This window comes from Odontesthes bonariensis, chromosome 10 (genome assembly GCF_027942865.1).
Source record: "Odontesthes bonariensis isolate fOdoBon6 chromosome 10, fOdoBon6.hap1, whole genome shotgun sequence".
NCBI classification, from domain to species: domain Eukaryota; kingdom Metazoa; phylum Chordata; class Actinopteri; order Atheriniformes; family Atherinopsidae; genus Odontesthes; species Odontesthes bonariensis.
The window spans coordinates 17544818-17570428 of NC_134515.1; the positions used below are offsets into that span (position 1 = coordinate 17544818).

General features: G+C 44.0%; 1 protein-coding gene across 6 annotated transcripts in view; it reads right to left on the reverse strand.

Annotated features, from left to right (window-relative positions):
• Positions 1–12828: 12828 nt before the first annotated feature.
• Positions 12829–25611, reverse strand: part of rerea (arginine-glutamic acid dipeptide (RE) repeats a) — a 123503-nt gene continuing 110720 nt past the window's right edge. For 4 of the 6 annotated variants that reach the window (XM_075476564.1, XM_075476562.1, XM_075476561.1 and 1 more), the window contains 11 exons: positions 21059–21221; positions 20850–20942; positions 20104–20303; positions 19717–19878; positions 19510–19623; positions 18013–19391; positions 17213–17435; positions 16406–17123; positions 15419–15592; positions 15134–15314; positions 12829–15048 (listed from right to left, as the gene is read on the reverse strand). In XM_075476564.1, coding sequence (XP_075332679.1) covers positions 15015–15048; positions 15134–15314; positions 15419–15592; positions 16406–17123; positions 17213–17435; positions 18013–19391; positions 19510–19623; positions 19717–19878; positions 20104–20303; positions 20850–20942; positions 21059–21221 — 3441 coding nt within the window. In that variant the 3' untranslated portion in view covers positions 12829–15014. The remainder of the gene's footprint in view (positions 15049–15133; positions 15315–15418; positions 15593–16405; positions 17124–17212; positions 17436–18012; positions 19392–19509; positions 19624–19716; positions 19879–20103; positions 20304–20849; positions 20943–21058; positions 21222–25611) is intronic. The other 2 variants (XM_075476565.1, XM_075476567.1) reach the window with 1 other exon arrangement.

The following is a 25611-nucleotide window of genomic DNA, read 5'->3' on the forward strand; positions in this document are numbered from 1 at the left end:
AAGCCGTGACAGAGAGTCACGCATAAAGCAGCGCTCCAGACAAGGTCAGCCACGAAGAGACTAACAAGCAACACTGGTGGAGATTACACATGATAAGCCTTGGCTCACCCAGTCGCTCTGTATCATTTTCCCTCCCTCACATTCGGCCCTGTTGTATCTCTTGCTGTCACAAAGTAGAGTGTTTACTGTGTTAGTTTGCTCTGCTGAAAGCCATTTGGTTTGTTCAAACATACTTCTTGCAGCTGAGCCAGGACATTTCCAGCAAGTAGGTAATGCAGGTGCTTTCACTGTCTTCTCTTAGTCATAATACACCTACTGACATACACAAGGAAGCAGCCTCTTGATTTAGAGACCTTATAATGTAACATTATGAGCGCAGACAGAGTGGAACCTGCCACACTTCACTCCCACACAGCCACTGAGCTGTTTCTGTCAGCAGTGAGTGGGAGAACACGGCACTGCAGCGTGTTTGCTAACTGTCGCGGCAAAACACACACACACACACAAACACACACACACACACACACACACACACTTCACAACCTTATCACTGTTTACACATATTGCCTGTTGAAGCTCATATATGCACTGAGGAACTGTGCAAACTGCAATAAAACTTACATCAGCCTGTGTGTGTCCTTAACAGCTGGTAATTATGAGAGTAACCACACTGCGTGGGTGGGATTTATGTGTAGAAAGACTATTTGTTCCATCTGTAAGATTTTTATATGCCCATGAAACACTGTATGAAATATTTCAAGATGAATAGAGATGGGAGGGGGACATTTTCTGCCCCATGCTCTCAGTGTGTGAGGGTTGAGGATCATATATTTGCCTGAGTTAATTAGTTTTCAGCTAATAATCTGATCATATTTGCAAGCAGCAAAGAGCACCGTGCCAAAATCAAATCAAATAATGCTCCAGGCAAAAAAATGTTAATTAGTGCAAGTTAAGTTTCACGACTTTCCGTTGCATTGAAAATAGTAAAATCAAAGTAAAGTGTCACTGTATTGCTCAGACCTCTGAGGAAAAGTGTACTTTCATGTTGCATTAAACAAAAGACAGACATATGTGTGTGTATTCCACTAGAGGACTCTGTGCACCGCTTTCTATCCAAATGGCACCACGAGCCACACTGAAAGCAGATGTGTTGGGAGGATTACAGCGTCCCCTGAAGGGGGCGGCCTTGTCAAGTACCTTCAGATACACTATCTTCTGCTCTTGTTTCATGAATCAACAGCTTACACAATAAGTCAAGAGAAAGTCCGTCCTGTCCTGCTAACATTTACCTCACACCTAAAAAATGATAAAGCTCTTTTCTCTTCTCAGTAAACTGTCGGGGAAAGGTTAAAAAAGACTTCTTATTGCGTGCCAAATGCAGAGGAGGAGATTAACAAAAAGTCAATCAAATAAACTGAATGAGCGCAGCCTGTAAAACAGGTTAATGTTTGGCTGCAGCCCCTGTGGCAGCTCAGGCAGTTGTATCTCGTGCGGTGTGCTCGCTGCTCTTTGTTCTAACCAAAGCATATGCCACAAGCCCTCACTGCTTTTCCTCAACAGCTGCTAAGCCCATTAAATCTGCAGCCAGCCACCAGAGTGGAGGGCGTGCAGGGAGGGAGAAGGGCTCGACTAAGCCGTGCACTGTTCCACCGTAACCCTGGGAGCTGCTCCAGAGAAATGTTCAACATGGAAATAGATCATCAGGGTGAGGGTGCACTTCCAGTTTGCTCTGTTTGAAAAATGCAAACCAAACTATTTGTTCAAATTCATTTGGCTCAATATAACATTTGGATGAAATAATGGTTGCCTGTAAAGTGAAGTGCTATAAAGAAAATGCCGTCCGTCTACTCAACACAGTGCCTTTGGAGGAGAGTATATGAGCAGTGCGGTGATAATCCAACATTCATTCTGCATCATTACATGAACTAACACTCTGTCTGTTTGCTCTGCAGTGCTGCCTTGAACCTCAGGCTCTGGAGCTCAATGGCTCCCAGTGCTTCTATTTGGTGTGCAGCAGGATATCATAGCACTGTTCATTTCCAGGCTTCACATCACCTCATTAAACTGACCTGTCCCTCTGGACACTATTAAAAACAGCTTTATGAGGACTTTCCTTTAAAAAAAAAAAAAAGACAGAAATGTGCAGTGTACTTCTTCTATTTTGTCTCTGTGTGGCTCATTTTGAGGCTCAGTGATTTGCCCGGATTTGCTTCAAGGGTCCACAACCTCACACATTTCAGCTGGTGAAAAGCTCCACAGCCAAGGGATTAACAACATCCTCTGATTACCACTGCACCCAAAGTAGGATTTTATACTCAAATCACAAACACTGACAGATCGCAGTGCTAAAAAGATGCAACAATCATTAGTTTTGTTATAGAGACATCAACACAGTTTCCTGTCATTTCACTTTATATGAATATTTATAGCTCTGGATCGCTTTATTTAACCAAATAATCTATAAAACCACAGTACTCATATAATCTGGGATAATCACATAAATAAATACAGTATCACACCGTTTCAGTAGTTATCTGACTTTATGGAACATCTGTTAGACTTTAACTACTATAAATGTAGAACCCCTATCGCAGGAAGGAAATTTAAGCTCCTAAAGCTATATTAAAATGTTAAATCTATCGGGAAAATGTATTATAAGAATTATATATCATTATGTTTCTTGTATGGCTGTCCATAAAAATGCAGCTGCGCTTTTGTAGCCTTAGTGGAACCAAACTATTTCAGTGTAATACGGCCAATTTTCAGTTTTTATACTTACACGTTCAAACAGAACATAAAAAGTAGCAGCACAGATATGTCCATTTGCTTCAAGCCATTTTAGCCCACAGACTTATTATCTTGTGAAATGGAGCAGAAAACGTGTGGTTGGGGTGAAGCAATAGACAGAGAAAAACCAGGCCTCAGTGAAAAAATGTGATGGCAGTGGTGCTGGAGATGGTCTATTACTGCTGAATCTTCCCACAGACGCTGTTTTCATCCAAGATGAATTGTACTCAGGAGCAGGGACAAATATTGTGCTCGCCGCCTCTGCTTTTGATAACAAAGGTGTGGGAGGAGGCCTGGGGCAGCGTGCATTTAAACATCTTCTTTCGCCATCTCCTTGGTGGTGTGTGTCCTCGGGGCCTTGAAAGCTGCCTCGACTCGCCCGCCCGCCGGTGAGTTTATCTGCCGACAGCCCACAGTGGAAAGCACTTTCTTCCATGAAGTCGCTCTGAAGATTAATTACGTAGCAGAGGTGAGGGGAAAAAACAAAGGCCGATCCATCTGTGTCAGGGCAAGTGGACAACCCCACGGCGCGGCAGGTGAAAACACTGGCAATGCCATCTATCACAGGGACAGCCATTACACAAACACAAGGTCAGGGTGCTCCGTGCCTCAGCTGGACCTCTAGGCACAGTGTGTCAGCCCCGGTTGCACCTCAGAACCCTTGGTCGGCCATCAGACCACCTTTTCCTTCTGGTTTTATTCTACGGAACTACATGTGGTGAGGCTAACCGTTCGCCTCACCACAGGGAAAGCCAGCACAGGGTTACTTCAAGGTAGCAGGGGACTGACAGCATGCTATCAGTCCTGGCCCACAGACTGATGATAGCTGAGGAAATTGCTAAGGAGAAGAAGCCATTTACTGGCTGTGATTTATCCAGTTTGGTGCTGTTGCTACCCTGAGACAGGCAGGCTTTATAGAGCCACCACAACAAGTATGACAGGCATGGGTTGAACCAGGGTTGTCTGCATAATGAGAGACCATTAGGTCAGTCAGGTATTAATGGAGGCATTTGATCCCCAGATCACATCAGCGTGCTTGATGTTATTGAATTAATCCGGAGGAAATAGCTAATAGCTATACAGCTATGCACTCAATGACAAAATGACAGATTCACCAATACTTTATTAAGATAACTGCTACTGAGGCTCGTCATTAGGCTTAATCCCACTTGTGATTTCAGGTTAAACCATCACTGGTTCCAACTTCTCATTTGTGAGGGTTTGCTGGGAAGGTCTTCGTACCACTCAAATAATCAATATTTAATCAATAATGACAATGATCATAATTCATGGTCCAAAAAAAGAGTATATGGATTAAATGCCCCCCCCACACACACACACACACACACACACATACAAAAAAAAAGATAGATAGACAGACAGACAATAAATTACTATTATAATATCAGATGAGCTCAGATGGACAAATCTCAGCCAACATACTTTCCTCTGAAAGTAAACGATGCACTGTGGGTACCAAACCAAAATATTTCCTGAGATTTATTGCCTTAGTGAGACATTCCTGAAGCACCATCAACAATTTGCTCCACTTTTTGTCCAGCTGTGAGCAGCTTCCCCCGTCTTCTTTGTTTAACCCATCAACACGTGACAGCAGAGTCCACCAACAGCACACTCAAAGTCAAGTCTTTTTAGTGTGTAGACTGAATGTTTCGCTTTGCCAGTTTTCCATCGTAGATATTCACACTAATATTGTACTTTTGGGATTTGTTGTGGAATTAACTGACGAGCAGAATGGACATCAGCAAAGATAAAGAGTATCAGTCAGAAATTGATGTTGACGATGGGCAGGAACTCAACTTTTTTCATTTAACCAAGTATCCTATATCATAAATACTTGTTTGAATTGGTTAAGCAAGATATGTATGTTTGACATTTCAGTGTCGCCTGCTTACTTTTTGGAGGCGGAGCTAGGGAGAGTTACTTGAGAGCGATAAGATATCGAAACAACACCAAAAAAAAATTGTTTCTATTCTGACAAAAAATGGTATCAGTCATGTGATTACTCAGCACGAGTACATGACACCAAAAGGAAAGCTAATCATTCTGTCAGTTAGACCAACACCGACTTTAAAACGCATGTAAACAATTTAGTCTGGACGAAAAGTCAAAGCTCTCAAAAACCAGACTAACACATCCAGATAATGTGTTTGCAGATCGAATCACTCCTGCATTTATATACTTAACCAGACACAAGTGGCCCTGTAGGAGCCATCAATTTATTCATAAACTTCATTAATCTGCTAGCTATCACTGTGATGTATGCTGGGTTCCTATGCTGGGGGACTTAGCACAAGCGTCTAGACTTGATAGAGGGTGAACACAATCTTTTGACAGCTTCCCTTGCAACTGTGCTGGTGTGTGGTGCATTGAGTAGTTTATAAATGGTTCAAAGAACACGGGCAAATCTGAATTTTACTCTCACAGAGACAGGGAACACAAGAAGTGAGTCTATTAGGTGCCCGAGTAGTGTCAAGGGCGACAAGTTTAGGCTGACTTCAACAGGGCCCAGGAGCTCCACACAAGCTATAAAGTTACATCTCTTTGCATATCTTTGTAAAAGACAGTACACTTTAAGTGTATATTAATACAGATCAGAAATTGTGACAGAACCCATTAATACTATCTGTCAACTCATGCTTAAAGCATTGCCAGACATTCTGTCATTCTGCTGTGATACAATATTGATTTTATAACTGCAGTCTCATCTGACACAATCATCGTCCAAGTAACTTTAAGACATCATCTGTGCAGTGATTCCGACTTTACTTACATGTATGATGATCGGCCACAGAGAAAGTTAAAAGCGACAGATTGTCTTGAACGTTTTCTCACACAGTTCACAGGGTTAGGGTTTACCCATAATGCCAAGTCAAACTCCAAATATAGCTCAACTCAGCTGTGCATGTAACCATGGTGACTGCCAGAAAAGCCACTGATTAGGAGGAGTAAATCTGTCTTCAGGCTTACATAATGTCATGGGGAAATTTTACTGATTGAGTAGAGAGAATTTGACATTTGTTGAATAGGAGTCTTTTGAGCTGAGTAACCTGATGCTCAGAATGCTTTGTTTCAGAGAAACTGCTAAGTCCTCCATAGAAACTGTCTGGAAAAGGACAGCTGCTTTAAAAGATGCTTATCAAGTGTTTGGATAAACAACCAATCTGATGAACCGAGCAGAACCACATGTACCACTTAGTGAATAACCATTGTTGATGGTTTTCACACCTAAAACCCTATCGCAGCTACTACTGGAGAACGCTGAGTAGTCCAAACTTTTGGAATCCTCCACAAATGGATTGCTTGGAGACTGGCAATATTGATTCTCATGTGGTCATTGTGATCATGTGAATCTCTCGAGAATCTGACTGCTTCACAGCGTAAGTCAGAGATGTGTTGGGTCCATCACAGGGTGTCTAAACCTCGATGCCCCAGTGTGATTTCTATCAAAGAAGAAGCAGACATTTAGACGCTGCATCCAGAGTCTCACAAATGAAAACCGTCTTTACCAATGATCCACAGCTGGAGACAACAGCCGCAAAGAGCCTTATTGGCTTAAATTACACAAAAGTCTGTTAACAGGATAGTGAAACATGTATTTAGCTCCCTTAGGCAGTTAAGATCAAAACACGGAGAGTAAATGCTGTTCATCTGCAAAGAGAGATCTTTATCTCCAAAAGTATTCTAACAGTAGGCTAAAAATAATTTGCTATCAGGTCAAACACACTTTAATTCTCTGGCCTGCATCTGCTCTGGTGACAGGAAGCTGAATACAGTCAATAAAGCTGATATAGAAAGGAATGCATGCGACTCATGTCTGGCTAAACTATGAGCTTCCTGTGCTGGATTATGAGCTATAACTTTGATTTGTTCGCTCTGATTTAACACCGAGAGAGATGAAAATAATAAGATGGTTTTCCCGCCCTTGCTCTGCTGTCTTTCTTGCCAATTTGCCAAATAAACTACAGAGGGAAGCTGTGATAGGGAACATGATGAAGAAAATCACTGCTCAGATGTTAACACTGAGCCTGTTACCATGCTGATATGAGTATCAACCTGGAAGCAGCTGTGCCCAAATGTAGGCATTACATGACTGTTGTCTTCACGTTCACGTTGAAGAGGCAGTGATTATTCTAGTATGAACTGAATAACAATTCTGTATAATTCTGTGTTGAATTAAGATGAGATCACTGTCAAAGACAAGCCCGTGACAACATGATCTTAATGTACCATACACCTTCTATTTAAGTTCCTATATTCACCAGTACCTGAATGACTGGGATAAACAAATCTATCCAGAAAGTTCTCTGTATAATCCACAAGGGCAGCAAACATACTGCACCTGCACAAAGAATCAAGCAGTTTGAAATGCATGATACAGTATCATCTCTGGGACTTAACGTGTTTGCAAATGCAAGACTAAAACAAATCTGTTTTTGAGTTGTACAGGGTTATGAAGTCCACATGACTACACATTAAAGGGCTTAGGGTTAGCCACATGGCAGTATACAGTCTGTTTTAGGTTTCTCTCCCCTTTGAGAGGAGGGGAAGTAAATCACATCCCAGCCTGAAGTCTCATTTTCCCTCAAAAAATGAATTTATGACAGAGTGCGCTGCCAAAAGAGCCAATTTTCCTCCACTGTCCCAATATTTTGAGTTGACAGAGGAGGACTTTTTTTTTGAAGACTGCAGCCCCTTATTTTTCCAGATTTCCTGCTGTGGAAATGGTGAATCAAAATGCCGTGCTGTGAAGGAGCTGAAATGTCAGGTCTCTGTAACTCTGACAGTGTACAGATGCCTCAGTAAGAAACATATAAGAGGACAGTTGGAGGGACACCACCTGGGGCTGAGTGAGCTGCAGCGGCACCGAGTCCCACTGAACGTTACGTTTCTGCCAGCTGCATGCTTTATGACAACACATTAAAGAGGAGCCTGGAAGTCTAGTGACTGAGCTTTGCGTTGCCTCTCCTCTGCCAACAAGGAACCAAACCTGGCACTCTTTATTGAACAAAGAGCTCCTCTGACTTCAGGCCGTTCCCTTGAAAATAAAACTCAAGACAATAGAGACAGACGGCAGAGGATGTGTGTGAGTGTGAGAGGCAGGGTGTGTGAGGTTTGTGGTAGGCGTTAGCAGAGGCCTCTTTAGAGTGTTTATGTGTGTGTGTGTGTGTGTGTGTGTGTGTGTGTGTGTGTGCTGGGAGTGGGTCAGGAATGCACAGGCCGTGCCAGTGGCCGCGCTGGGTTGATCCGCTAGACAAGGGGGAATCCAGATTAGCTATGATAGGAATGTGAGACTAGGATATCATTAGAAGCACAGGAGCCACAAACATACAGCAGGCAGCTACGCAAACAGATAAACTGACACACACAGGGACAAAATGAGTATCTAATCTGGTCAAAATGGCAGCAGATCCTAACTCGAGACACAGGATAGTATGGTGCGCTGTGCAGGGCTCCGTGATCTTTCTGATTATCGGGTGTGAAGTAAAAATCCCTCTTTAAAACATCTACAAAACAAAACTTCCCTCGTGCTTCTTTCGGTGCTGCTCTGAGTGGAGAAAACAACACATTATAGTTAAAAGATGAACCACAGTAACGTGTCACCCAATTTCTCATTTTATCAGATAAGATTATTATGAACACAACAATGTTGTTGTTGGTCAAACAAGAGCATGACAGTTACTGCTGGTTATTTCTGCACTTTCTTGTTTGTGTTCTTTGTCGATATCCTTTGGCTGTTTTTGTCACCTGTTTCTGTGCCTGGTCTCTGAATTGTTTCACCTTCGTCTTTATGTGTACATCCAAAGGCCTGGCATTTAAGCTTTACAGGATTCATGGACTTCTGCCTGCCTCTGGTGTCTTTTTTTCTTCCGTGGTGGCCCTGAGGTGCAAAACACACACGAATACGAAGAGAGAGAGAAAAAAAGGGAAGCACAGCATTTCAGATAATACAACAAAACGGATCTTTTCAGAACATAAAATCAGAAAGGGAAGAAGAACTGCAAATCTTAATGCACAATTCAACAAAAGAGAAAATATATTGGCCTTGGGTTCTTGATTTTTTTTTGTACCTCAGAGTCACTGTAAAGCATTTCAGTACATTCCGTTTAAGACAACAGACACTACAATTAAGTGATGAATTTGAGCAGGTTTACATCAGTTTAAGAAAAAAAAAAAAAGACTTGTGTGAAACTGGGTAATTAATTTCAATCGAAACAGACAGCTGTGTGGTCTCTGTGTTAGTTTAGGCTCAGAGCGCTCACGTGTGGCTCAGAGTAGCCTGAAAGTTCACATTATCAGGTTGAGATGGATTTGTCTGTCAACTTGAGAAGTAAAGAGGAGTATGTGAGGAGTATGTGATGTCCTCATGTATGTGAGGAAAAGAAACTCCAGGCTGCAGTTCTCGACATCCAGAAGAAAAAAAAAGAAGACAGTACTAGATGTTGATGTTGAATTTCTCGTAAAAATGGTGGAAAAACAATCAGCTTATGACCAAAAGCAGAACAGTTCATCTGTCAAACACGGCTTTGGTATCGTTTCAGCATGTATGCTGGCAGCAGAGTTGGCACACTGTTTTATTTATTGATTGTGTCACTGCCTGTAGTGGAAACAGGATAAAGAAACTGTGTATATACAGGTATTCTCTGTGCTCATATTCAGCCATGTACATCAAACTCACTGGATGACATTAAATCATTTAGCAGGTCAACGATCCTAAATGTAGAACTAAAGAGCTTGTCAGGTTGAGGAGTTGAAATATCTCAACCTGACTCAGCTGCAATCCAACAGCTGCAGAGCATCACGGGTAAAAAATATAAAGTCTACATTAATGTTTGGCAACTTGCATCAAAGATGGGACTTGGCACATTAATGTAGAATCAAATAACTCATTTCAAATGAAATGCACTGAAACACCGAGCTTGAACTGGAGCAAACCTTGGAGCGATAAACTACCATCTAAAACAAAGATGTTAATCACTCTGCAACGGTCCTGAGACACCCCGCATTCTTTATGTACTGCCAGTAAATCAGGAAATGTGCAGTGAAGTAATTGCAAATCTGAATGTAAATACATCATAAAATGCAAAAACAGTTTGCTCAACAGTAACAAGCTTAAAAAGTAAATATTTGGTGTGAGCACCTTCAAGACAAGCTTTCTTGTCCTTCTTTAAGGAGTCTCCAGGAATAGTTCTCCAGGCTTCTTGAAGGACATCCCAAAGCTCTTCTTTGGATGTCGGCTGCCTTTTGTTCCGTTCTCTGTCAAGATGATCCCACTTTGCTTCAATGATGTTGAGCTCCGGGCTCTGGGGAGGATTCATCCCTCCAAAAGACCTGTTGCCACTGATTTTCAGCCCACTTCTTGTGTCATTTGGCACAGCTCAGCCTTTTTCTCCCCGTTTTCCTTCCTTAAGAACGGCTTCTTGACAGCCACCCCTCCATGGAGACCATTTCTGACGAGGCGTCGGCCAACAGGAGATGGATCAACTGAAGGTCGAGCTGCATCTCTCAGGTCCTGTTTCAGCTTCATTGCTGGATTTTTTTCTTATTTCTTAAAGACATCACTTTCAGATGATGTTCAGCTGCTGTAGAGATTTCTGCCTCTGGTTTTGTACTACACTTGTCCAGTTCCTCAGATTGCACACGGACTGCACACCATGCTGAGATGTGTCAAGTTTTTTTTGGTCAGCTTTCCGATAATCACCTTAGTGCAAAGATATTATTTTATAAAAACTGTTTTGTTTTTTTTACGAATGTAACTTAAGAAATTGAAACAAATGAAATTTCTTTGTGTCAAGCTCCTACTAACAAAGCACAGAAAGATACATTTTTAAATGAGCTTATTGCAGAGTAGTCCGTCCGTTATGTCAGACACAAAACTAGTTCCTCCCCTAAGTTAGAGGCCTTTATTATGCTTGAATGGTACCCTTCACAAAAAAATCTAATAAAAAGGTCTGAGGACTGGACTGAAAATTTATAATGCCCAAAGAAAACCTTCGGAAAGCCTGCAGAACCATTTTAAAAGATGAGAGAAAAAAAGAAAATCAGGCTCCCTAGAAGCAAAATATAAAGAAATGAGCGGTGGCTCAAGGCTTTTGTATAGCACTGTGCCCTCAAGGCGAATAGAGGGAATATAAAAGCTACCACAAGAATGTTAAAAAAAATAAAAAAATTGAAAGATTGATAGAGGTGGTGGGAACGAAACAAGTTGTTTATGGTTGTTGAGTGGAAAAGAAACCCCTCCAAAATGTTTGACCATTAAAATTCAGGTAAGATTTCTCCATTTTTATGTTTTTTTTCCACAAATGGGTCTCGAGGAGGCTCAGCTTCACATAGATGAAAAGAAAGTGGTGATGAGAGCAGGGCTGGAATTCAGAGGTCAATGATCTGCAGGCCTGCTAGATGTTTTTGTCTCTGAACATTCACTCTCCCAGTTTTACTGTATACCATTTATTTTTTTTTTTTTAAACAGGAAAACATCGCTTTGACCTTTCCTTGAAAAACGAAGGCTGCTTCATTGATATATTCAGTTTGTTGAAATGCAGGGATAATGTTTTAAATAATCCACACACCTGCATATTCAAGACATTTGCATTTTAGATGCTGTTAATTGCCCTTAATCGCATTCATCAAATTCCTACAGCTGGGCTTCATTTATCGAGGGGAGTTTTCACATAAATACCAGGTTGCTTGTTTTATAAAAGTCCGAACGCTGGTCCAGATGTGAATGAGATTTTATTTCTACAACAAGCAATGAAGCTAACAAACGGGATGATGGTGTTCGGCAGAATATCAGACACAGTATCATGTTTCTTCTAGATGAAATTCAGACAGCAGCAGATTTGCTTTTTTTTGTGTCAGTACAGCTTATTTTCAGACACACGGGGACCTGCTCGGCTTCAGAGCTGCCGCACAGCTACCTTCCGACTGAATGCACTAATAGCGTGTAGGCTCCTCGCTGCCACTGAGCATCACGCTCTGCAGCAGGCAGGCCCAGTGGAGCGAAAGAAAAGAGAGGAGGATGGATGAAATGAGGAGGCTCTATGTCCTGGACCTGCTGCATCAGACACAAAAACACTGCGAGAACAGCAAAAGACATATCGTTATTCAGACAGAAAGATAACTTTTTTTTTTTAGGACTATGAATCCCTGTGTGCCTGCCTGAGGGGTACACACAGTATCATGAGAAGGATTTGAGCTGACACAAGTCACAGTCGCTCCATCGCCGGTGTGAATGAGGAGGAGGGGATGAATTATTCAAACAGCCAGCTCTGCTCGGCTCCGACGTCTTGTTGTTTTATGGGGAGGTGAGGCGAGCAGCCAACAACAAGCAGCATCTCCTCACAAGGCTGCCACTGTCACGTGACATCCACAGGACGCAGCCTGCGAGGAACCTCGATTTTACCGAGGACAGGGCATCATTTCAGAGAGCAGCAGTGGAATAATAGCTCCCTCTCAAAATGACAGCCATCGCCGCACCACACCATCACAGATTGCTGGCCTATCACTCCCTACTCGCAGGATGAAATGACAGCCCTGCCCCGCTGATAGCAAGGCATCGCAGCCTGAGTAGGTGTTCTTTGTGGCTTAGCCCGGCTTTGATGTTTTTAAAGTGAAGCAGTGCAAAATTCAGCGCCGAGATTCACAACCTGCTGCTGCAGTGATCTTTCAAAGCTCTGTTTGTGAATCTGGGAAAATGGAAGGCTGGGGGGGCAACAAACAGCGATGTCTTACCTTTTCTGGAATAAATATCTATTATTCCAGAGAAAATGTTACAGCAAGTAACAGTCGCTCTGCTCAGCTAGAGAATGACATATCACAAATGTATAAAACAGAGGAAATTAGGGGCATACTTTGAGAGCAATTCAGCATTTGAGCAGTGAGTAGTCAAAGTTGTTTACCTTGAAACTGGATTGTAGTGGGCGATTAGATTTAGTGTGCTCTACCTCGGCGTACAAACAACCCTGTTTACGACAAAGATGCAGCGAACGGCATAAAGAAAACAATAAAAGATGGAGGCGTACCTTGTGGTGTAACTTAGTCGTTTATTTTAATTCCACAAATTTTTCAAAAAAATTACAAAATACTCAAATGGAGAGAACACAGGACTCACAATTTTTCTTATTATTTCTACTTTTTGTTTACATTGTGTCATCCCATGGCGACTACTCATATATACAATAAGCTTCAAGATACCAGTATATATATAAATCTTAGCAGTCAGAATTTACATTCTGCTATTGCCGCTTTGAAACAAGAAGCTAAACCATTGACAACACTTAACATCAAAGGTTTCGGAGACACAAAAAGAGGGAATAAAAGGCGAGGGAATCATTGGGAAATGAGGCAAAGGATGACGATGAAGAGTACGTTGTCAGGAGAGAGACAGGAATCGGTGAAAGATGGCAAGACAGTGACAGGCTGTTGTCAGAGCTTTAAAGACTTATTCATAAAGGGGCAGGAGTTTGCAGGCATTTAGATGTAAATATAGTGCTCCATGGGAAGATATGGTCACCTTTAAATGCAAGTACAGTATCTTCAACTGGTTAAAATAGATGGAAAAATATATATATAAAAAAAAAGCAAAAAAAAAAAAAGCCACAGTTTTTTTTTTTAAATGTCCATGACAGTCGAACAGTCTTAGTGCATGGAACTGAGGCGGAGAGAAAACAACAAAAACATGGGCTCATGTGCACTGGTATGACACGTCAACACTACTTGTAACAGTCAGTGGCACACGAACACATCACTCCTGAGCCCGAGGAGGCCATGTGTCTCGAACCAAGGCATACGAAAACATAGAGGAATGCACTAACAAATCATCGTCCCTGCACCTCACGGTGGTCACGTGTTGGCAGACCTCCTCTAGTGTCACAGTGAACATTATTACAGCCTAGTTGGAGGACGACTCGGTTCGGTTTTAGCCCTGCAACCAACACTGATGACTGGACCAGGTCAGGAAAAGGAACTCCAGAGGACAAACTGTTACCGACTCACCACCACTCGCACATTAAAAACAATCCTGAAGTCCTGCTGGGCTCGGCCAACAGTGAACAAAGTTTAAAATCGGGTCCTGATTATTTAAAATATATATACGTCGAAGTTGAACTGCGGATTTCTTCAGTTCAGCCGGAAATGTTTCAGGTGTCCAAATTGCTAAGATCATAATTAAAACCACTCTGTGTAAAAACAACAGAAAGCAATCAAGAACTACTCCTTTTTTATTTATTTTTTGGTTTAAATACGAATTAAAAGGATAAAACCAGTTGAGTAGAGCTCAAGGATGCTCCTTCAGTGCAAAGTTTTCCTTTTCTTTTTAGTCCGTGGCCTCGGTGTGCACTCTGCTGAAGCGTCGGGGACGTGCGTCGCCTCTTCAAGTGTTTCAAATCAGTAACTCGACGCATTCTGACAACCTGCTGCGTGTCACAGGTGATGAATGGATGTGGAGGGTGTGACGGGGTTAGGCTTTACATACAGTAGTGTATGTGGGACTAAATCTAACACAGTGATGTCACAACTGAACCGCAACTCTCGGAAACTGCTCATATAATGCCATGGTGTTCCCCTCTGAAACAAGGGATAATGCTTTAAAACAATTATTTTGGAGGCTGAAACGACTTGGTTTGGAGTCCACACCTAGTAACAATAATAATTATAATATTTATATGTTTTATATACTATTTACAGACTCAAAAACGCCATGCTGTAGCTTTTCTTAAAATTATGAAAAACCTCCAACAATGTATTAAAATAAATGTTGAATTTAAGATAGCACTTGTTATTTTTCCATAAATGGTCTGACGGGTCTTTTTTTTTGTTTTCTCGATAAGCACAGTGTCTTGTTCTAGCACCTACAAAAAAATGTCAGGGAAGCTTGTCATGCAGGAGTCTTGAGGACGTTGTCACTATTGGCTATATACCAACAAAAAAAAAAAAAAAAAAAAAGAGAAAAAAAAAAAAAAAGAGAAGTCAATGTCTTGATAAAATAATAGTTAAAAAAAAAACAAAAAAACCCAAAAAAAACAAACAAACAAAAAAAGTCCTTGACAGGAACAAAACCAAATTTCAGAGGAATTCTCAGATGATCCACTTGGTCTTTTTCTGTTCTTCAAAACTGAATGTGTTTAGAGGTCCACGAGGAGCCTTTGCAAGACCGATCTGTAACAACTTCCTGTGTCCTGCATCTGTCAATCGCCGCCTCCCCTGACTGGTTACAGCTGCTTGTCACTTTCTTTCTTCAGCCGGCTGGAAGAGAAAGAGCATCGAGTCTTAAAATCTGGACAGTCAGAACCATGCTCATTCCAAGTCTGATGTCTGGTGCTTATCTGACCTGTAGTAGTCCTCCTGACCGGGCAGCGGCCCTCCGTGCATGTGATGGTGTCCGTGGAGCCACTGCTGCTCCATTGCCAGCCTCTGGAGCTCGGCCGACTGAGCGTGCATGGCCTGCAGCTGGTGGGCTGCAGACATGGGAGGTGGAAGACCTCCTTGTAGGTCCCGGGGGTATGGAGAACCTGGGCATAACACAATAAGAATATATCAAGAGGTCTGGCAGGGCTCTGGGTGAAAGATCAGATCAGATATTTCTGGTTATGAGACTTGACAGGTGAGAGCCTACCGAAGACGGGGTGGCGCAGCATCTCGTGTTCATGTGGCGGCTGGCCCAGGAGAGGGTTGGGGATGGCGCCGGGTGGGTAAGGGAAGCGAGCCAGGTGAGGTCCAGCTCCCAGGGGATCCACTGCCAGGGGATGGGCCCCAGAACCTGGAGGACACACAAGACATTCACCACCACCTACTGGGTGTCAGAATCTTGTATTCAAAGTACACTCATTACAAGATTGTGTATCACAGAAAGTGCATAGTACAGGCATTGGCAATACACAGCTTCATATAATGTTACTCCTCTCATGGGTCAGTGCAGGGACAACTTAACTGTACGTTGTAACTGGAAACTTCATGAGGATTTAACTTGCCTTTATCCAATGTCAAATGTCAACATTAGCAGAGAATTTAATTTAGAGGTGATGTTCCAGATCAAGTGGTAAAAAAATATTTGAGTCCCCTTTGCTCACTATTCACTGTGATGAGAATATATGTATTAGTAGTATGATTTCCAGAAAGCTTGATTCAAGTTACAGCACACCGACTGATGCAGTTATCTGTATACTACAAGACATTCAACTCAATTCAACTTCCTTGAAAGTTTCTTACTCTTTAGTTTTTGTTGTAAATAGCTAAACTTGAATCACAGAAAATGAAAAGGTTACTTAAATAACAATCCACACTCATCTACCATTTATTTTACTGAAGCCTGTTTGTTGCATTTTACCACAGAACGCAGACAAGCTCAGTTCAGTAAATGAAGCAAAGAAGTGGCACCAATTCAAAGAGCAGCGGTATGTTAAAATATATCCAATCACATTATATTTCACTTTTATCTAATGTTTAACTAAAAACAACTATCATCTAGCAAACGCTCACATGATCGGTTTGGTGAACACTTCCCAGCATCTACTGTGAGTCGTGTGTCTAGAATTCTGTGAAGAGGTGCCATTTCTGCAGTGTTAAAAGAGCATTTATGTCTACAAGCAGGGCTTTCTTTTACCTTGGTGAAGGGGATCCTGCTGGTGGAGGTGGAGATGGGAGTGAATGTGCGAGTGCTGGTGGTGGTGCGGCGTGACATTGAACATCTGCAGACGGGCGATGGGGTCATTGGCCACTGTGGCCATCCTCTCAGCATGGAGTCTCTCTGCGGCCAACCTCTCTGGGTAGCTCATTTCTGGCCGAAGCTGGGGCCCTGCTAGAGCTAGCCGCTCACGCTCCAGTGGGTTCAGGCTCGGATGGAAGGAGGCAAACGGGTGATGGCTGGCCATGGGGGGCAAAGTGATGGCCCCATGTCTGGCAAAGTGCTCCATGGGGTTTGTGGAAGGGTGGAGTGTGTCCATTTCTGGAGGTTTGACTTCGAAACCAGGTTTCATCCTTTCTCTGAGCTCCCTCTCACGGATCTCCCTCTCGCGCATCTCCCGCTCTCGCAGCTCACGTTCCCGCATGCCCGGGTCAGCGTTGTACAGGCCGGGCATGTGGTAAGCCAGCAGCGGGTCCGCGGGGTTGAGGGACACAAAGAAGGGGTGGTTTCGATTGGTGGGTGACATGACGTGGGGTCTGGCGTACTCGCTGAGGGTGCGCAGGGCCGGGGTGTCAGGACCGATGTACGGAGGCACGGCTGCAATCGTAGTTGGAGGGCCGTCAAAGTGTTGACGCATGTGAGCGGGGCCAGCCATCTGAGGTTCACCCATTCTGCTTTCATGAGAGCTGGAAGCTTTCTGTAAGGACACATGTGCAACGTTTAGTATGAAAAAGATTAAATAAACAGATGCCAGAGAAAGAGGTAAAGGAAGGTAAAAGCACTCACCGCAGCACGCTCCACCTCCTTCTCTCGCTCCCGCTCTCGTTCCCGTTCTTTTTCCCTTTCCCTCTCTCGTTCCTTCTCCTCCCTTGCTTTCTGTTCTGCTTCCCTCTTGGCTTTCTCCAGAGCTTCCTCTCGCTTCTTGGCCAGTTTAGATGAAGCCAGTGGAGTGAAATAATAATCCGTCCGAGCACAAGAGTTGTAACCCCGGTCCAGGTGCTTGTAGAACCTGTTAAAACAATTGACATTTTCTCAAATAGCTGAATTTCAGTTCTTAAATTCATACTTGTTCCAAAGAGGTGAGACAAAACAAGCTACAGCTATTTTGTGTGCTGAACGGCATTTTAATATCCCATCAGATTAAAACCAGCTTGTATAAGCTTACACTAGTTCATTATTCAAAAGGAAACAAACTCCCACAGCACCTGCTGCTGCTATGCTGACTATGAATTAAAATCCTCATTGCTATTCATTGACTGTCTGAGAGTCACTTAAGCACAAGGCAACTACAGACACTCATATTCAAATGCTCAGATCCTCAGTTCACTCACATCTCTCTGTAATTAATCTCCCTGTGCTCCAACCCTGATAATTCTGAGCCATCAGCCACCAAAAGCTCAAGGCTAATTGTGGCCTTGGATGCCTGTTTTGCTGACGACATTGGATTTGTTGCCTACATCAAAGCCTTAAAGCAGGAAGCAAGTAACTTTATAGTTGGAAAAGTAAGCAGCTCAACACACTGATAAATAACAGCTTATGCAGGTTTTTCTTCTCCTGTTGTTTGGTCACAGTGTTGCCAGACGTACCGTGCTGACTGGCTGGCGTGACTGGGCGTATTGACGACCGTAGGTTCTGGAGAAGGGCTTCTCTGGGGAGGAGGTGGACTCTCAGGCTCTTCTGGCTCATCCAGAGGCTCCTCTTTGATGTGTACAGGTGGGATTACTGGGCCAGGACCAGCACAGGCTACTGAGGCAGGGAGTGGCATGGAGATGGAAGAGGATGGGGCGGAAGAAGATGGAGGCTGTAAGCCAGGCATAGAGTTTGAGGAGGATGGGGGAGGGCCAGTTGGAGGTAGAACTGTACTGAAAGGATGAGAGGAGAAAGGTGATTGAGGTGGCCCGTTGGGGTGTGGGGCCGCTGCGGAGGGCGGGAGCGGAGGAGCTGCCGGAGGCTGGTGGCTGGCTGAAGGTGGCAGACTTTGGGACTGGGTGAGAACTGGAGGTTGGGCTGGTGGAGGCTGAAGCTGCTGCCCCTGAGGCATGAGCTGGAGGGGAGGTGGGTGTGCTGATGGAGGATGATGGTTGGATAAGGAGCTGAGGGGCTTGAGGGCAGGAGGTGGAGGCAGGTTTGAAGGCATCTGAGGGAATGGAGGTGCCGACACGTGGGGTGGGTGTTTGTGAGACTGTGAGGCGGGTATCTGAGGGATGGGTGTAGTTGGAGGGGGCTTGATGTGAGGCATCGACATGGGTGCAGGGGGCAGTGGCTGCTCTCTTGGAGGCTGGCCTCCACTTTGAGAGGATGACTGGGACTGAGAAGGAGGCGTGTGAGCCCTCTGCTGTGACTGGCCAGAAACTGGTGGGGGTGGGACCTGAGAGGGACCCACAGGGAATCCCTGAGGGGTCATGGCAAGAGGGTGTGGCATGTGGGAAGGTCCAGGCTGTAGTGGATGTGGCATGGGAGCCATGGGGCCGTGATGTGGGCTGGGTAAAGACTGAGGTGGGACTGTGGGGCCAGGAGGCGGAGCCTGAGTTATAGGTGAATGAGGAGAAGGAAGCCTTTGAGGATGGAGCGCTGCTCCAGACTGGATGAGAGAAAGAGGGCTGGTCTGTGGCAGAGGCTGAGGAGGTAGAGAGGTGGAGGCAGCTGCAGGGGAGACCTGTTGGGGCAGTGCTTGGGTTGAGGTTGTAGGTGGAAGAGGTGCTGAAGGGGTAGCCGAGGTGCCGGGTTGACACTGGATGACTGGAGGATGCTGGCTCTGCAGGAGCTGCTGCTGCTGGGCGGAGGAATCCGAGTCGCTCTCATTGTCACGGGGGCTGGGGATGCTCGGGGAAGAGCTCCGGTTGTCCTGGTCAATGTCTTTTGGATCGCTACTAAGCTCTTCATTAATGCTTCGCCCGTCAGAGCTCTCACCCTCTCCCTCACCCTCTCCCTCGCATTCTGATGGCGAGTCCTGCCGACTCAACTCCTGTTGAACCAAGCGGAGAACAGGATGAGCCTCATCACATATTATTAATCTTTAAATTTCACAGAAATACATACTGATGAACTAAAAACAAAAAAGAACAAAACAAACCGAGACTCACTTGTGTCTTGGACTTTTTGGCATTGGCCCTCTCAGGCTCTTCTGAGTCTGAAGCTCCCTTATCTCTTTGCCGTTTGGCACTCTTCATGGGTGAAGGAGCCTCCTCTTTAATCTTCTGTGAGGCAAAAGTAGCAGAACCATTAGATTATACTTCACAGGTATACAAGCACAGAGACACAGGGTTTTGATAATTCGCAGTCATTTTTACCTTGCTTGGCTTCTTCATGGAGTCCGTCTTGCTGTCAGTGCTGTCGGTGCTAGCTGCGCTGGGTGAAGTCCGACCACTGGAGCGCAAATCCTCGTTGGTAGGCGAGGCTCGGCCATCGGGACTGGCTGTCTGCTTCTTACGACCACTACGTAGCGTTGACATCTGTTAACACGAGAGATATTAAGCCTCCATGTGACCTTCAACAATAACATCCTCAAACTTTAGAGCCTTTTAACAACACTTAATAGGTGATATAATGCAGGTTAAAGTTGTCCCTGCACTATTTGTCATGTGATGATAGGCTCTGTAATGCGGCTGTTCATTACTCCAGGGATAACTCTGACAATATGTTTCTTAAGGTGAAAATAGATGTATGTGGTGGCGCACCGAGCCTCGGTTCCTTCGGGTCCTCATGCTATGCTTCCCGCTGAGTCCATCCTCTTCCTCTTTGACGGGTTTGAACATAAATGGCGGCGGGTCCACGGGCTTCTCGATGGGGGGCAGCTCAGCGTACTTCTTGAAGTGAATGCGGCAGTCGGTGCAAAGCAAGATGTTCTCCCGGCCCCCGTGGTGCCAGTCCTTGGAGGCTGAGGAAAGCCATTTACAGTTGTGAAATAAGACACTCTCTCGTGGGTGGTGAAAGGAACAAACAACACACAGAAATGAGCTGACATCTACAGAATACAGAGAATGCAACTAACTCTGTATTTCAACATTTAATAAGATTAATTCATTTCCATACAGAAGAAAAATCAAGGACTACGTCTCATCTAGCCTTTCATACATTCTATATTCAAAACATTCAGTGATGTAATCATAAGGTCTATACGGGTTAACACTGTAAAGCCAAAGGTATCAGCCTTCCTTGTTGTGATGGCAACCTAAGTGTGATCAGATGGGAGTCTGGTACTGGGAGCCAGCTGTGTGGAAAAGGGGGAAGGATAATGAGGTGCAGAGCGTGAACGAGCTGTGGGCTCATGTCTGACTTGATCAAATTAGTTTTGACATCTTCTGATGCCCATCTGTCACACAGCACAGTGCTGGGCGGGATCACACGAATCCTGAGACTGAACAGGAATAGCCGAATGCATACGAGGAGTGTGTGTAGAAAATGTTTGAAGTGGGTTCCTTACTGGTAGTGAAACAGTGGCGGCAGGCGTAACCCTTTAGCTCCTGCTCGCTGTCTTCACTGTCAAAGTCATCTTCACTGGCTGAGCTGAGGTCCACTGGAAGAACGACAAAGAAGAAACCCTTCAGATAAACGTTTCACTGCCAGAAGATACTTGTCATGTCTCCCCCTTTTCATCTCATCTGAAAATAAAAGGGTTAAAATACAACATACAAAACTCGCTTGAAGGGGGGCGCGAGGGGGTGTTGACTGGAGTAGAAGCTGTTCGTGTCTTGATGCGGCGGAAGACAGGCTGGCGGCGGTGTCTGCGGTGGGCTCTACAACTGGCTGCCTCAGGTGTCTTCTTCCAATAGTAGTAGAAGGTAATTAACTCTCCCTGAAAGAAACAATAAATTCTGATGAGGGGCTGTCAGCTTTGATCGAAAAGTTGTGCCTGAATCAGAAAGGTGTCGACAAATAACTGGATCATCTTCATCTTCACTTAGACACCGATTGATCAAGTTGAAAATTCTACTCCAGCAGTCGGCACGGCATTTGACAGTGAAAGAACACGGAGTTGGGTCAGTCCATGCCGGGATTTGTAGCTGGCTGGCCATGTTTGTGCTACGGCCCTGTCTGTCCCCGGATTAGGCGAGAAGGCTCACTGAATGTAGGGATATTAGGATCAGTGCAATGGTGGCTGCCTGGGTGGCAGGAGGTTGAATGGGAACAAAAGAACATGTCAGGCAGAGCTTTGGCGCTACAAATAGGGAGTGAAATGGCTCCTCGCCCCTTCACTGGAAGAGTCAATTGAACTTTAATCAAACATTCAGAGGGGCGCACTTGCCAGCGAGCCAAGCGGATAAATCCAGTGTACAAAAGGCCGCCAGGAAATCAATACCCAACCGAAACATTAACACATGCAATCATGGATCAGAAAGCACTTTGCCGAGGCAGCCGGTGCATATTAACAGCTTCTTTCCGGCAACACTCAAAACAAACAAGCCCAGAGAATTTCAGACAGGAGTCAGAAACAGTTGTGTAGTTTACGACGAAGCTTCACCTTTCTCCCAAACCATAAACTCACTAGTTAGTAGTCCTCCACTGGCTCCACATAAAATTCATGAAGTCATGTGGTGTGATTGTTTGGTGAGCGGTAAGTCACCTGTAATCTTTAAAGCCCAGAGGGCAGCCATCTACAGTCTGAGGTCTGTTAAACTGCTGTTCAACAAAGCTCCCACGGTTTAATGGCTATTGACTGTTTTCCTTGACATAAATTAGTCAGTCCATTGCTCTCTAAAATGCATTAACAGCTTTTCAGCAATGGCCCAACAATGTCTATAAAAATGAACCAACACAAACAACAGCAGGAAAAGGATTTGATGAAAAGCACATTTAGAAATTGTTGTAAAATGACTGTTTGACACAAAGCCAACGGTTTCGAAGTATAAGAGGCCGGTGGTAATAATGGAAACAAAGAGGCAACAGCAGCTTTCATTTCTTATCATGAAAAGCATGTTGTCGGCTGTGGGAAAACACAGGCCAGCAGTTATTCCTTTATCACTTCAAAAGGTCGTTTTGAGAATCTAACATTAAGAACTAGTCTTTCTCAATCAGTGCTTTGATTGGCAGAAAATGCCTGACTCAGTGGGCTTAGGCCACTTTAATAAGACCTCTCTTCATGTGGCTCTTAAGGGAAATTTATATCTCCCAGACACTGTAGGGCTCCATCTTATCAGGCCAAGCAGTGCTGGGAACATTTACTGTGGGTGTCTGAGACTCTGAGCTCAGTGAAACCTCACATTTCAGGGTAAATTAAGGTGCAACACTGACAAAGCAACCCCACAGCTTGTGATAGTTATTTTTCACATTTCTGCAGATGAGTACATCTGGTGAAATGGACTTGTGGCTTCCACGTGCGAGACTCTTGAGAAGACAAAAACCAATTGAACAAAGAAAAATGAATCTACTTTACAAACATTTCCAGGCTGTGCTTTGTTCAATTTTATGGCAAAAACAGAGCAGCAAATAATTATGATGTCCCCAAAAAGCTCTGTTGTGCTGCCATCCATTTGTAGTCGTTTCCTGTGCATCTCCCTCTTCAACCTGTCCGGCCAGTTGGGAAGGCAGGCCGCAGGTGCTAACTGAGGGAAGGCAGGCATCCTGATGTGAAATCTAATTGAAATGTGCAGATCAAAACTGTCGAGTGGTGCCGAGCGCTGGCTTTGCTCTGTGCTTAATGACTGTTCTCAGCAGTGCCCCTCTGCCTCCTCGCTGCGGGCTGACAACTACACGGCCTCGGCAACAGCTTGGCAGACACGAGGAAAGGTCACCCTGCCTCTCCATCACTTACACTGTGTCAAGCACCATTACATTAGGCTGGGGCTAATGAAAACATTAACTTGAGCCTTTGAATGGGAATTAACAGGTGCGCTGATGAGCTGCTGCAGGAACACAAAAGAGGCAGCTTTACAAAAAAAAGTCAGTAAATTTACGCAACTGAAAGTCCTTTTTTTTTTTTTAAAAAAAAAGAAGCCAAGAAAAATAAGATCTATTAAAATAAAAGCTGTGACGAGCACAAAAAGTGTCATTTTTTTTTCAAACACCAATCTTGGATGCAGTCAGCAAAGGAAATATTGCTGTGTGTGAGACTTCACAGGAAACACTTCAATGTGTAGTTGAGTGATACAATGTCTGAGTTAAAAGGAGTCAAAGATGAACAAGGCGTTTGTGTGGCTGGGAGAAGCTTTGAACTGTAAATTAGTGTCAAAGGGAGACTGAGAGATTACCCCTACGCTTGCCTCCATGTCAAATTTAGGTCCTCTGAAGCCACATCAGTCCCATCTCCTACACGGACTGTGTACTTTTCTCTACCAAAGTCACTTTGTCACGCTGCCATATGCCCACGGCAACACTAACTTTCATTACCTTCTGTTTCTAGCCCATGATCGGATGTTTGGTCAGATGTGTGTGTGTGTGTGTGTGTACCTACTGAAGTTTCTGCGTGAAGTAGCCATTTCTTCATAAATGGAAGAAGACAGTAATACAAACAATTCCTTGAACCTGCATCCAAAACTGTTCAACAGTATGTAGTTGGAAAAAAAATGAAGGTCACACTTGAAATAGAAATCAAGGCAGGCCCTGGTTTTTTTTGGCGTCAGTATTTTCTCAAAACCCACTGAATCACTGCAGAATGGCACAAACTGTGCTGCTGCTGCTGCTCTGCAGAACATGAGATAGTGACAACATAAGCTCAGCATTATGAGGCCTTTTAGACTGCTTCCATCTGCAGGAGCTTTCTGGCTGCTGGATTATCCGACAAGGAAAGGGCTTACGCTCCTATCACGAAACTCTTCCATTCCGGTTACTGCCACTTAAAATGGGCGAACACACACAAATAGGCAGTAACTATTTGCAAAGTGCCAGAAAAATGGGTTTCAACAGTCGTTTAATTATCCCATTTATAGCAACTGGAGTTGATAAAAGGGCCAAACATGCAGAAGTTTCTTGTTGACACATCAATACATTTACGTGTAAAAGTTTAATTTTAATATTTTTTTTTTTGGGTTAGAAAGTATTCACTTATTCTGTGAAAGAGGTCAACTGGCAATAGAGGATAATAAGATGATAAGATTTTGGCTGAATAAGATTGACCATGAAACCACTCACAGCAGAATTGCTGGTGGGAGTGCTGGTTGAGTGGGAGTGTGAGCGAATGATTCTCCACTGGGCTCTGTGGTCCAATGTGCACGGGCAGGGCTGAGGGCGAGGGCTAAACTCATGTATTTACACCCTCATCCGCTCTCAGGCCTAGGCCTGAACAGATGGTTTCTGTTTTTCCTGGCAGATTTGTGACAGAGCCACAAAAGGCCCCTGCTTTGACATGAAGCCAAACGGTTAAGGCCGTTACTGGCAAGAGCAGGGGAAGGAGGAGAGAACAGGGGAGAACGGGGTAGAGGGGGAGGGACGAGTGTGGAGGAAAGCTGAGAGGGAGAAAACTGAAGAGCCAGCAGTGGATAACAATGGACAATCAACACTAAAACCAACCACAAACCATTCTAAAAATCTCTCAGCAAATAAAAATTTCTATTGCCTGACCACCTGAAATATTTCTCAGAGAGCACGGGGAGCATGCCGTTTCTGGGCTCTGGCGGCTGATGTTGAGTTGTGTAAACATCCATTAGAGCAGCATGAACCTGAGCTCCCTCCCGTTTCCTCCACAGTCTGCAAATGGAGGAGGGAGGATTGCTTCCTGAGTCATTTCAGAAAGGTGAAAGGGGAAGTATTTCTGAGCTAAATCAAACCACGGTTTAATTATATATGCGCTTGACCCTTCGACTTGTGATTCCTCATCGCCCATGGCAGGTTGTACAGCGTATCATTTGTAGGGATGTTCGACTTTTTTCATCATCCTCATGTTGACTGTAACTGTAGGAGACAACTTGGTGAATGCTTATGGAGTTAAGGGGGTCAGACTTGTACTTAGTGAAGCATACAGGAACATTTAAGGTGTTTTTTACTTTTATTACCTTTACGTCTTTTAACATAGTTTGAATAAAAATACGAGTGACCTTTAAAGAATACGAATAACAGAATAAATTTTAATTGAAAACTTAAGCTCATCCAATCTGTGATGTAATAAGAAGTTAAAGAAGCCAGAGGCAGGCATAAGAGCATTCTGTGATACCGGGTAAAATAAGAAGCAGTCTCATACAATGTTAAATTTCATTGTTGGTTTAGACTCCGAGTTTAATGAAGGTGCTTAACTTCTCCTTAGTCTTCCCCAA